The sequence below is a fragment of the Fulmarus glacialis genome, unplaced genomic scaffold (genome assembly GCF_000690835.1).
Source record: "Fulmarus glacialis isolate BGI_N327 unplaced genomic scaffold, ASM69083v1 scaffold2295, whole genome shotgun sequence".
Classification (NCBI taxonomy): Eukaryota; Metazoa; Chordata; class Aves; order Procellariiformes; family Procellariidae; genus Fulmarus; species Fulmarus glacialis.
In genome coordinates this window covers 396-13,534 of record NW_009214724.1, presented here as the reverse complement: position 1 = coordinate 13,534, position 13,139 = coordinate 396, and the positions used below count along the sequence as shown (strand labels likewise).

The 13,139-nt window shown below is 44.3% G+C and overlaps 1 protein-coding gene across 1 annotated transcript in view; it reads right to left on the bottom strand.

Moving 5' to 3' along the window:
* Positions 1–13,139, bottom strand: part of CNNM2 (cyclin and CBS domain divalent metal cation transport mediator 2) — a 116,933-nt gene that overhangs the window by 103,406 nt on the left and 388 nt on the right. Inside the window, exon 1 of the mRNA XM_009578649.1 lies at positions 12,585–13,139. This exon is cut by the window's right edge and continues 388 nt beyond it. Coding sequence (XP_009576944.1) covers positions 12,585–13,139 — 555 coding nt within the window. The remainder of the gene's footprint in view (positions 1–12,584) is intronic.

The following is a 13,139-nucleotide window of genomic DNA, read 5'->3' as shown; positions in this document are numbered from 1 at the left end:
GAGAATTCCTTTTGTTAGGAGAATTGTTCACGAGCATTACCAGAGCAAGAGTTCTTGCTCCCAGAAACTGCATGCTGCCTCTAGCTGTGGGAGTACATGTTTAATCACAGTACACACTCATTTCTCGTCACAACTACTAACTGCAGCGCTGGAGAGGATGGTTAAGATAACCTCATTTGTTAAAAGAATCTCTCGAGCTTAAAGCTCATTCCCTCCTGAAAGAATGTTCACTTGAAGCTTCCTCTAAAAACTGCCAGGGCACTGCCGTTTTAGTGCTTTTCAGAGGAAATAGGTGTAGAACCCAGACTCAGCGTCAACGCCACCCAAGTCCCCAAGCCTCCCAGCTTCCTCGTGGTGGCTTTTTGCTCAGCATCCTCCTTTAAGCTTTTCAAGCACTTCTCAAGGCACTCAGCTCTTTCTACTGATCAGGAGGCAGATGCAAGTAGAAAGCAGGGTACTTTGATGCAGCCTCCAACACTTCGAAGTGTGTTTTCAGCTAGAGATTAATTGGAGAGCGGGAAAAATGGCAAACTACAGAGCATCATTGTCGTGGTTTAACCTGGCAGGCAGCCAAATACCACGCAGCCGCTTACTCACCCCCCCCCCCCACAGTGGGACGGGGAGAGAATCAGAAGGGTAAGAGTGAGAAAAACTCGTGAGTTGAGATAAAGACAGTTTAATAAAACAGAAAAGGGAGAATAATAATGATAATGATAAAATATACAAAATAAGTGATGCACAATGCAATTGCTCACCACCCGCGCTGACCGATAACCAGGTAGCGATCGGTACTTCCTGGATCACGCCTACCATTCATATACTGAGCATGACGTCACATGGTATGGAATACCCCATTAGCCAGCTGAGCTGGCTGTCCTGATTATGTTCCCTCCCATCTTGTGTACCTAGCTCAGTCAGTAGGCATGGGAGCTGTCCTTGGACTAGGAGGGTACTTAGCAACAACTGAAAACATCAGTGTGTTATCAACATTCTCCTCATACTAAATCCAAAACACAGCACTAGCAAGAAATTTAACCCTATCCCAGCCAAAACCAGGACAATCATCAATATAAACTTGGGAGATAACAAACATTTTGTTAATTTCTCTACTCTGTGCTTAGATTAAGATACTCCAGCATAGTTGTTAGTTCCAGGATGGCTGCATGTCTATCTGAAAAAGAGCATACTGATCTCTCTGCAAAGCCCAATAGTTTAAATGCAAACCGGTCAGGGATACAGCTAGACAACTTCCCCCTTTCTGAATATTTTCCTTGGAATTTTTTGGTTGGAGCTTGTGCATTGCATGGGGCTGAGAGGGCTATTACTCTTGGAAGCTATACTCCCAAATTCTTTCCTTTACTGGAAGATGTGAGGTTGATGATTTGCAAAGAAGAAATGTATTAAAGCCTCTTACCACTGGACCATGTTCAAACAGCAGGCAAGCAACAAGTTTAAACCCAGTTTTCAGGCCAGGAATCAGAAATGAAAATGCCCTCGACACTCAAATGTATGTGTGTCTTCCCTCCACCCCACACCCTTCCCCAGTCTCTCTCTCATAAAAAAAAAGAAAACTTGTTCAAAGATTACAGTAAAAACTGGAAAATTCAAAACAGCTGTTCTGGAAAGCAAAAAAACCACATTAACAGAATAGAGCCATTGACATCAGAGCTCTCCTGGTAGACCTCTCATCCTATGCACAGCAGGTGTGCCCCTGCAGAAAGGAGGAGGAGGAGAGATTGGGATTCACATCCGTGGTGCATCACACGGTATAGGGAAACCTTCAGCCCCACCCTTAACCCCAGGGGCATTGGAGAAAGCAGGAAAAAAGAAAGCTACTGTATTTGCTTGCACATTGGCTGCACACACTACAACTCCACTCACAGGTTCAACCCTATGATTGGCATCAAGCAACAGATTGCTGTGGTTCTTGGAGACTGCATCCATTATGTAGGTAATTAAGTTTTTTCACTGCCCCAGCTGCCTTCCTCAAGCTCTAACCTCAGGGGATTCCCACGTTGGGAAGCTTCACCCCCCACCAAGACTGCCTAGAGGGTGAACTGTGCAACTTCTCCGTTTCCAGGTTCTCCTTGGGAGCCTTCAGACAATACAACACAAGCTGGATTAAATCAGTAAGCTACTGGCAAAGCAATTCCACATTAGTGATCGTAATCCCCCCCAGGCCTTTGTCAACCAAACAGAAAGACCTACAGAACTGACAGTCCTGATTATGATAGAGAGGCAGGCTCCATCACATGGAAACAGAATAAAGCTTTAAGAGTGTTGTGATCTCTGTAAGGGTCACAGAAAAACACAGCTATGCTAGGACAGAAGGAACAGAAGCAGGCTTTCCTCTACATGTGATACAAGAAAGTCTCATTTCTCTTGCAAGTGAGCACTCAAACTTTTAGTAGCTGATGTTGAGTCTAAAGTACACTGTACAGGATTTTCATTAAGAGAGAAATAGACAATGATTTTGGTAGGGATTTTGATTTCTCTGGGAGAAATCCCATTCACATAGCGCAAGCAATTCTTCAATGCTAAGCGAAGGAAAAAATACTCCCAGTGAGCAGTGTGAAGTTCTTGAATTTAGCTGTGGAGTTATCAGTGTTTTCAAGTCTAACCACTCCAAAAGGCTCCAGGCAAACTAGAGTATCAATGAGAAGATAAAAGTTATTCCCCATGAGGGCAGGGAACCAGAATGCAATAAAGACCAGATCACATCTGAAGAGCAGCATAAATCCCATACCGCTACAACCATGTAGTCCATATAGCGAGCTACTCACAGGACCACTGCCTCAGCCTCCGGTGAGGCATCCCTTACTCCTCTCCTCTGCTGGAGGAAAAGCAAGACCTAGGCGGCGAGTCTTCATGTAACTGGTCCCTTGAGAGATGCTTCCTCCCCGGCTTCCCACATACTACATCAAAACACTAAAATAAAAGCTGAAAGTCAAAAAGCTTTATCTGTACACATACCGCAGTTACACAGCAGGGGAAAAAACCCACACGAATTCACATAGCAAAACATATCACACTAATTTATCCACCTTGAAGCAAAAACTTAGTGATGTCCCTTGGAGTTCAAGTTAGAGCTACTGAATAACTCTAATTCACAATTTAGGCCTACCTTAACTAGTACAAAATTTAAGTGAAGCCTCTTACTAAATGCCCTGTAACATCAACTGAAGGCCCCTGTCTGCACTTGCTGTGTATGGGAATTGTAACTGCAAGAGCTGTACTTGCTTCCAATGGAAAGATGTCCCAGGCTAGATAGGAAGAATTAAGCCTGCAGCTTGCCTAAAACCCACAGCCACACCTACTTTCGATGCCAGATTGTAAATTTTTATCAAGAACAAGTTCACACCAGCAGATTTTCTTCCTTTTTTGTAGGAGTCTAGAAATTGCTGACAAGCAATTCACAAGCAATAAAAGTGGGCAACTGATCATCCTTGTCCTCACATAACTGTTGCGTGGAAAGGGGTCCTGCAGGCTCACTTTCGACCACGGGCTGCACTTTGAACCCCGCAGTGCAAAGGGCAGGCAGGACAATCTTCTGAAAGCAGGAGGTGGAATACTGGAAGGAAACCAGAAATGGCAAGATCCTTCTTAAAATTGTTTGCTGGCAGCAGAGCATCCAACTAAGGCAGAGTCAGCATTTTGTTGCCCTCATTATCCATGGACAAGTGGGGAAAATAAAGCCTTGTTCACCTCCACAAAGATCAACAGTCACGGATGGCTCCGTCATATCACTGTAAGAGATTATACTGCCATAAAAAACTCATTCTAAAAAAAATTCATTCACACTTGCTGCAGGAGAGAACCTCAAGCAAGTAGGAGCCCGGTCTTGATGGCATGGTTCATGCTGCAGAGAGCAATGTTACAACACCACTCATTTGAAGAGCAGATCCTTTTAGGACTGCCAGCAAAAGAATGGTGCAATCCCAACGGAAAGCATTACAGAAAACAAAACTATACAGATCTTTTGTACTAAATGTATGTGCTCATCTTCTGGCCTCAGCTCCTTTGGCTGGAGCAAAGCTCTTGCTTGGTTAATTAGTAACTGCAGCAGAATCACGTTAACTTGTAACTCTTGAGGCCTCAATAATCATCAGGTTTCAGTTCCCAGATTGACAGGCATCACATTTACTCTGCCCTTCAAAGTACAATTCCTTGATGAAAAGGGCTGTTGCTTCATATTTAAACATCGAAATTATTATACCCAACAATTTACAAGCAAAATGCTTCAATACAAAGAAACAAGTAAGTCCCATTCACAAAAGCCTTCTTAGCTTTGAGGTTTCTGTTCAATCGAGGGGCTTGGGTATTTTCAGGCTAGTTGATTACAATACAAGTTGCTTTTCTATTATTTTTTCACTTTCCTCTCAAGCAGATATCATCACCAGTAGGTAAAGAGCAAGACTACTCATGTCTTTAAATCACAAAAATAATCACAAACACCCATGTAAGAATCCTGATTTCCAACATGCCAGCCAAGCCAGACAAAGAAACATCTCTTGCATTTACAGCTTGTGTACTAAAACAACACGGTCGTCAAAAACAGACAGCCCATATGATGTCCCATAGACAACACAGAAGTGTGGCAAATCCTGAAAGTCATTCTTCTCTTCAGTGAAAACTGGCTGCCTACCAAAATTCTGGAAGGCTCCCAGGCAATTTTAACACAAAACATGAGAACAATGGCTCAAAGGTCTCCAAGGGCCACTACTCATGACTCTCCAGAGTGGAAAGCTACTACAGACAGAGCCATAAACAGGGAAGAGAGCACTTTTCAGTAAAGGAGGACAAAAAAGGAAAGAGTTAGTGGAGACAAGTTTGGAAAGAATCAAAGCCTCTTTGGTTTTGGGGATGAGGAATGGAAAGATAAGCTGAGCCAGCCACTGCATTAAACACATCCGGTACATGCAACTCCGGTGGCAAGTCAAAAGAACATCCAGTTTCTCTCCAAGCATGATGGATCTCTCTGCCATCTGTCCCTCTGATATTGCAACTTCGTGTTTCAAGTTGCAATGTCAAACAGGGACCTGGTTCCTCCAAGTCCACTTTGTAAAAGACACAGTATAGTTGCATGTCCTGGAGTCATTACATTAGCGGGGATTTTTGGTGGGGTTTTTGTTTTGTTTTGTGGTTGTTTGTTTGGGGTTGTTTTTTTTTTTTTTAAAAGAAGCTATGGGAAATCTTTTAGCAGACTTTAGTTTTTCTGCCTCAACTGATAACAATAGGTTTTGAAGAATCAGAACTTCATTACTCCATGTTGTACAAAAAGCCATTTAGAACACCAAGGGGCTTCTCAACTTACTGGTTCCAGGCCATCCCTTTCTCTTCCCTACACCTACCCCTCTGTAAGAAGACCTACACTGAGGTAACTAAGTTAGCTCTTCCCCTTTTAGTTCCTTAACCAGCTTTACTTTTCATGCTCTTCTCACAGATGCTTTGTATACCATCACACTCAGTCCTAGTTTATTCCCAGCATAGCTTCTTCTGCCAGCAACTATTGGGCCATGCTGATTTCTAGGCCAAGGGAAAAGTGGATTTCACTAGAAGGTGGTTAATGACAGATCTATGCATCTCTTTGTCTATGATTATATATTGTTGAAAAATGAAACAAAAATCACTAGATAGTCCTGAAATGACTCAGTGACCTTGGCAGGAGCCAGGCTGGATCAACCATCTGATCTGCGACTATTAGCCATGTGCTGTTGGCTGTAGCTTACTAGCACCAAGTATTTACACTATTGGTAGCTGGTAGGCTGTATTTCAGGACCTTGTCAAATTACCAGGAGTACCAGGTCATGCTCACCAGGGTATGGTTCAGAGTACTGGAGTACTCTGTGTTGAGGGCTAGTTTTACAAGCCCCATTAATGAAATTGGGAAGGACTCAATACTAGAAGTGCAATTGGTCTACCTAGACTGGCAATTGCACCACAACTCTAGAGAGGCACATAAGCTAATGAAAAAGTGAGCTCTTGTTAAGTATTAATGGAAAAAGCATGGCAGGGTGACATATAGACTCATTCAACACACTGCTTGGCCACTCCTTTCATTCTAGGCCTACTTGATGGTGCCTAAGCAGCTGTAAAACTGACTTATGACTCTTAATATTAAGCATACATTGCAAAGTGTTCAGAAGAGGTGAGGTATGGAGACTTTAAATTCTCCAGGTCTTAATTCCTGTGCACTAGAATGTCTGCCCTCCAAGCAAGCGAGACAAAATCTGACACTAGTCAACAGCGGGAAGATGTGTAGATCTTGCCTACAGTTTAATGGCATTGATGCTCCAAGCTAAGTGACCTAGTAACCACCCCAATTCTCCCACTCACTATAATGATTCCTTCAATAAAGAAGGAAGGGGACTGGGGCTCATAACATGTATGAAGTGTGGGGTGGCTAAGTCCCTGATCTCCTCAATTTCCAGTTACAGTGATATCACAGCCTGCCAAAACAAAAGCTACCTTTGGATGGCTTCATACAGAAGTCACAATCAGAAATGCAACCTTTAGATCTACCTCTTTCTGCCACTAGCACTACAAAGCTACTGACAGGACATACCCCGCTATTGCTGTTTGTCTATGGGCAAGAACTGACAAAAGTTCAGTTTTGATTAGACACACTCTCAGAAAGAAATAAGCATCTAGGGCTATTTAATAAAGACAGTATCTTTAGTTCCAGAACTTCTTGAATTGCAGCCTGATGAGATCAGTAAGCTTCTGTGGGGAACAAAATGAATTTGCTCTTTTCTAATACTTTCTCTATGCAGCCATAGCCATTGTCAGACACGTACTACTGCAGAGGATTCGCTGTCATTGTTCTTACACCCTTAGAGTCAACTGAAGTTCACAGAGAAAGTGTTCTGCTCTTCAGAACCTCATGTTGGCAGAGAAATACTGAAACTCAAAAAAATCTCAGCCCTGGAAGAATACTGCAATGGTTAAACTACCTCATCATTTTCCTGCACTACTGAATTTGCTCAGAAGTTGACATTCTGCCTCTTCTCTCTATTCTACTCCAAAATCAGCTATGAAATGCTGCTGGCTGCACAGACTGACCTGAAGTTTACATCTGTGCCTATTACAGATAACCTTTACAGACACAGAGAAAGCAGATAGGAACATGGCTCACTTGTGGAATTCACTCCCATCAGCTTCAGTGGAGGAAAGCGTTTGCTAACTTAGCAAACAGTTGAGGGGAGGAAAAGGCAACTTCTTGTCTTCATCGAATGACAAAAGTTGCTAGCAATCGGTTAAAAAGCACTCCAAGAATCATACCCAACATGAGCGTCAGATTTAAACCTCTACTGCTCAAGCCATTTAATTCACCTACTCCTCTCCCTGCCAACCACCTGAACCACATTTCTTTCTACTCTCAGCAGCAGAACAGAGCCTCCAGCTGGGCTCCTCACCAAGGCCAGGGTGAAGAAGCACTGCTGCTCTCCAGCAGCATCTCTTCTTCTCCTGGTCCCTAAAAAAATCTTTACAGTAGGGAGCCCAGGAAGAACTGGAGCTGTTCTCCAATGCATTCCCCTTGATGCCTCCCCCTCAGCATACCAGCAGGAGGGCTGCCTGCAGTAACCCACATCCGCTCCTCTCCAGTGGAACGAGCACGCATCCCCCAGGAGCTCTGCAAGGCCAGCAAAGCTCTTGGCAGCGCAGTACCTGCGGGTGCTACACTGTCAGACAGCCAAGAAACAGTTTGTCACGCAACCCCCACCCCCACATGCAATTTTTCTTCAGGGAACAAATCTGCAGGCATACCATATTAAGCCTTCTGTATCTTGGTGGCAAATTCCCTCCCACCTACTACTCCCTTACTCTCTTCACACAAAAAAGTCTCCACGCTGGACCTCCTCAACACCTTTCCCTTTATATGAATTTCCCCAAAAGGATCAGAGGATGTGCCTTTTGTTAGCCAAGCAGCCTTGAAAACGATATTGTTTTCCAAGAAGGAGTTTTACATGCCTTTGATAATCCCAGAAGGGATTTATGTTGTTTTTTCCAGTTTCTCGTAATGCTGCAGTCACAGGCTTACACAGAAAAATGGCTCAGGAGACAACCTGTTAGATAAACTAGATAGTGAGCATTCAGGGCCATTAAATAAAGGTTGTTCATGGGACTTCAGCAGGATGGGAACCCATAAAACCTGAAAGGGAACAGGAAAGATGCCACCTACAAGCCTGGGTTAGAGCTGTACCAGAAAGGTAAGTGACCTAATAATAGAAAAAAAAACTTCAGACCAAAAACAGTAATGCAGAACTTTGGGTCCCTGGGCTACCAATCACTTGCTGTCCTACCTGCTTCCAAAAAGAGGATCTATGTGCTCGAAAGAGGAGCAAGTAGGTCTAGGTATCCTTCTCTGCTCCCTCAAAAGTAAGCGTTTTAGGTTTCAGGTTGCTGGGGCTTGGTTTTCTTTGGAGGGGGAAGAGGAACTAGAAAAGAAATGGACAAAGTTTTTCTCCAGGTCCTGTGTCCACACTAAATATGGCCACCAAACATACACACTATTAAAACCAGACAATACAAGACCAACAGAGCATGAAAAGAAGATCATCAAGTTAAATCTGACAAGGTTTTTAGGAAAGAAAAATCTTTTAAGGTCCAGTTGGGAAAGATTTTAATAAGGAATCTAGGAATTTTCTCAAGGCTGCCACGTGATTCAGAAAACAGGAGCTCAGAACTGCTGCACACAGTTACTGTGACTTCTTTGTAACAGGTTATTAACTCTGATCTTTAGTATAACATAACATTGGAGACAGATATAAATAAGATCAAAACCTAGGACTCAAAGTCCCCAGCTAAGGAGGACTCCGACTGAGAAACTGCTGCCCTCCGAAGCCATCCAGGCTACCATGAAAGCAGCTGTACAATGGCTCATAGAAACTGGGCCAATCTTAAAATATTAGTATTACAACATGAGGCTTTTCAAGCTGAATTCTTGTAGCTCTGGCAGGCAGGGAGCTAGAAATAGAACGCTTTGGATTTAGGATCACACATGCAGAGATCTGCCTGTGAAAAACACCAAGAGCAAGTGCCAGAGAGCATTTGAACAGAGACCCAGGAAAACTGTCAAAAAGGCAGGGGGGAAAGCAAGCCCACACACTTGTCAACAAGAAAAAGGAGACTGGTGGATACAGTTCACTAGCTTCTTCCCAAAAATGACTTTGTCGCTCATTCACTCCCTGCTGCAGCTTAGGAGCCAGGACATGAATCAATCCTGGTACAGGTAACGCCTTGCTCCCCTTTACAGCAATGGCCAACGTCAGATGAGCTGGGAGTGGACTTACTTCAAATGAGGAATCTCTTTGCGCTGAGCAAAGTCAGGCAGGTCATTTCCTAGGCCAGTATAAAGGGTACCTTATACTTTCTTGCATTAAATTTGAATGATTGAATTCAAGTAAGTTAAACACTCAGCCTGTTCAACTTGTAGGCAAATAGATTTGACAGTGCTGGTAGAGGTTTAAGGTCTGTCGACGGGAATAGAAAATTGTCCCTCTTTCAAAAGCTATTTATTTATTTGTAAGTAAACAATGCTTTTTAAAAGAGAAGCTTTTTTGCAGACTGCTTCAGAAATCACGTTTATTCACACTTTAAGACATTAGAGCAAGAAGGCAGTGGGAATATGCTGCAGCTCTCTCTAAGTTTCTTGCCTGGCAGCACAGAAGTGAAACAAATACTTATTTTGCAATTATGGGCTAAGAACATTAATAATAGGCCCACCACCAAATGCTCCAGCTGTTCAGCCTAAGCAGTACAGAGCTACCCATTTCATCTTCTGGAACAGCGTAAGGACATACATCCTGCCGTGCTTGGCTTTTAATCTCCTCCTCCTAAGGAGGATTTCATTCTCTGTTTAGGCTAAGTATGTTTTGCTCCTGCCCAAAAAGTGAGCTTCAAAACCCCACCTACCCAGCTAATTACCAAACTTAAAAAAACCAAGCCTCTCTCCTTAAACCGATTAAAGTATTCAACTGACAGCACTATCACAAGAGCTGCCCATTGCACCAAATGGTGGTAGCAGAGACCTGGGTGGAAAAAAATACATACACAGGAGTTTTGAAGCAAGCTTACTGCGGCAGAAGGTCAAGGTGGTGAGAGGGGAATGATTAAAAACTGTAAGCTTATTTATTTTCAACACTCTACCGGAGAGTAACATGCAATTTGATTCTCACCCTTAATTTGTACATTCTCACGGGAATTTGGCAAGGTTGCTCTGAAGAAGAAAGTTTGAAGAACTCTTGCAAAAGACACCGCGCTATGCCAGATCAAGCAAGCTATCAGTTATTTACATTCATTTCAAAGGACACAAAGGAAGCCATTTATTTCCACCATATCTGCACTTTTAAAGAGAAACCAGTTAAGACAGAGCTGATTCTAACACCAGGGCTCGTCGATACAGACCAACCCGCATAGCTATTCCGGAGTAAACAGTTAAGTATGATCAAACTACCCTGAATTAATTCACAGCCACAGAGACTATTCCAGGACACAGCGATCTCAGCAGGGAACACACATTAGGAAGTCATCTGAAACTTGCACTACTGGGACACTTCCTAGTGCAGGCGAGGGAAGTCCTCTGGCTACCAGGGAAAGTGATCTCTGGTCTGCACCTTCCAAGCTACCCAGGAGAACTTTTAAGAAGCCTATTTTAAGCACAAGTTTCAGGAACTGTAAGGAGGCATATTTGGCTTAGCCACACTTGTAGGATTAAAATGCATACCTAATTCTCTCAGCTATTAAATAAAAGGACTCCTATGTTAACACACAGGAGTGCATTTCATCTCTTTCAGACAGGGGAAATGAAGCAACCAACATAATATTCATTTCTTCAGACACATTGCTACAGAGAAACAAACTAGAAAAAACACAGGTCTTGCTACAGGTTAAGAACCCCATCATGCTATCTGGAGTCCAAACAACAGAGGGGGAGGAGAGAAGAACCCTACACTCGCACATGCAGTGAAATCCATCTTAACCAGCCAGCAGTTAAGTGACATAATTGAGTTTCCCAAGCTGCAGATCCAGATTCCGCAGCGCAGAAACCACAGCTGAGGGAGGCTCTCCCTCATCTCTCCTTCAACAGCTCCGAACCCAAGTAAGATTTCCCCCATCACCACAGAGAGGCAGAAAGAGAGAAAGAAAACCACTGCTGCACTGGTCAGTAAAAAGCAGGAGTATGTTCACCTTCTATCTGTGAAGATGAAATAAAGATGAGGAAAACAATGGGGAAACCCTCCAAAACCCCAAAATGAGTTAAGCAGGAAGAAAGAGATCAAATGCCATGTTGTCAAAGCTTAACATGTGGACAAAACAGCACCTGAAATGTAAGTGTCAATTCAAATCTATTACCTAGAAAGACCATTCACCAATTTACAAAGTTCTTTGCAAGGTAAATTTTGTTGATAAAAGTTGATAAAAGATGAACTCAAATATTCCCCGTTAGCCTAACTGTGGGGTCAGCACAGCTGTAAAGATCTCCTCTCAGCCAGATCATCTCCCAAGGACTGAGCTGCTCAGTGGTACTTTGATCAGATCTCCCCAGGGACAAACAGCTCCGTGGCACTCCAATGGCCTTCAGTTTTCCAGCACTGGAGTCCACACATCCAAACTGTTTGAAATTTCACTCAACTATTTCTTTGAAAGCACTTTCCTGCACAGGCCATACAGCATTATTACTTGGCTTGCAGAGAGGAACAGATTTAAAGCGGAAAACAAAAAAAAGTTTCTTCCTTTTTCATAAGCAAAAGCTTCTAACAGGAATTAAGATGCATTTGCCAGGTCAACACCTCCTACAATTAAGATGGGGCCAGAAAGCCTCAGTCCCGTTCTGATGCAACTAATACACGCACTACACTGGAGAGGTAGAAAGGGTCACATCTTTGCTGAGCCTGTGGTCCTGGAGGCAGGGGGAAGCCTAGGGAAAAAGTCGTGTAACTCTGAAGTGCAGCACCAACAGGTGCTTTCGAATATATTTTAAGAACCCTGAAACTATTTATGAGTTACAAGATCAAAGCGTAAGTCAAAATAACTGGAACACGAGCACAGAGCTGAGGTCGGCCGGCTGAGCCTATGAATGGAGCTAAAATGCCTTGTTTATCTCAGCACGTGTGCACGCACTAAGCCTGAAAGATATGGGTGACCTACCCGAGCCGCCCACCCGCTCCTCACTGTCAGGCCAGCTGAAAAAGCACGGAGAAGACACAGCCAAGTAACGGGTGCGGATTCCTGTCAGCGGTTCTCACTATAATAGACAGATGAGTGGAAAAAGCAAGAAAGAAAACAACCTTGCTTGGCACCGTGCCCACACACACATCCCAGTGCAGTGGGGAAAAGAGGCCGGGGGCACATACCAGCCACATATCAGCTTTCTGGCCCAGGGAATGGGCAGATGTGGCAGATGCTTAAACACAGGCCACTTTCTGTCCCGAATGCACCTTCCCAAACCCCTCCTCAAGCAGGAACCCGAGAGGACCTCTCTGCAGAGCTCCCTAGCCTTCCCGGCCAGCTCGCCATAGGAAGGTAGATGCTCACCACCACCGAGCAGCACCCCCAGACCCCTGCCATATGCCCGAGCCCACCTTTCTTGAACTCCTCCAGCATGGCATCGAGCTTGGTGTCGTTGAAGACAAAATGCAGCGGATGGTTGTAGAAGCGGGTGATGGTCTTGAGTGGAGTGCAGTCATCGGGGTCCACAAAAGCCAGGTCTTTAACGAAGAGCAGGTCCACAATGTTGGAGCGATCACCCTCGAAAACGGGGATGCGGGTATAACCGCTCTCCATGATCTCGGACATAGTGTTGAAGTCGAGCACAGCCTCAGCAGCAATCATGAAGCAGTCTCGGAGGGGAGTCATCACGTCCTCCACCGTCTTGGTGCGCAGCTCCAGGGCTCCTTGGATAATGTTGAGCTCCTCCTTGACTAGATCATTATAAGGGTCAGTGACCCGCAGCATCTCCAACAACTTCTCACGGTTATAGACCGTGCCGATCTCCTGGCCCAGGACACAGTCCAGCAACTTGCTGACGGGGTAGGAGGCCGGGAAGGTCATCATCATGAAAAACTTGGTGAGGAAGATGGTGTTGGCGCCCACGGCCAGGCCGTGCCGAGAGCAAATGGCCTGCGGCACGATCTCGC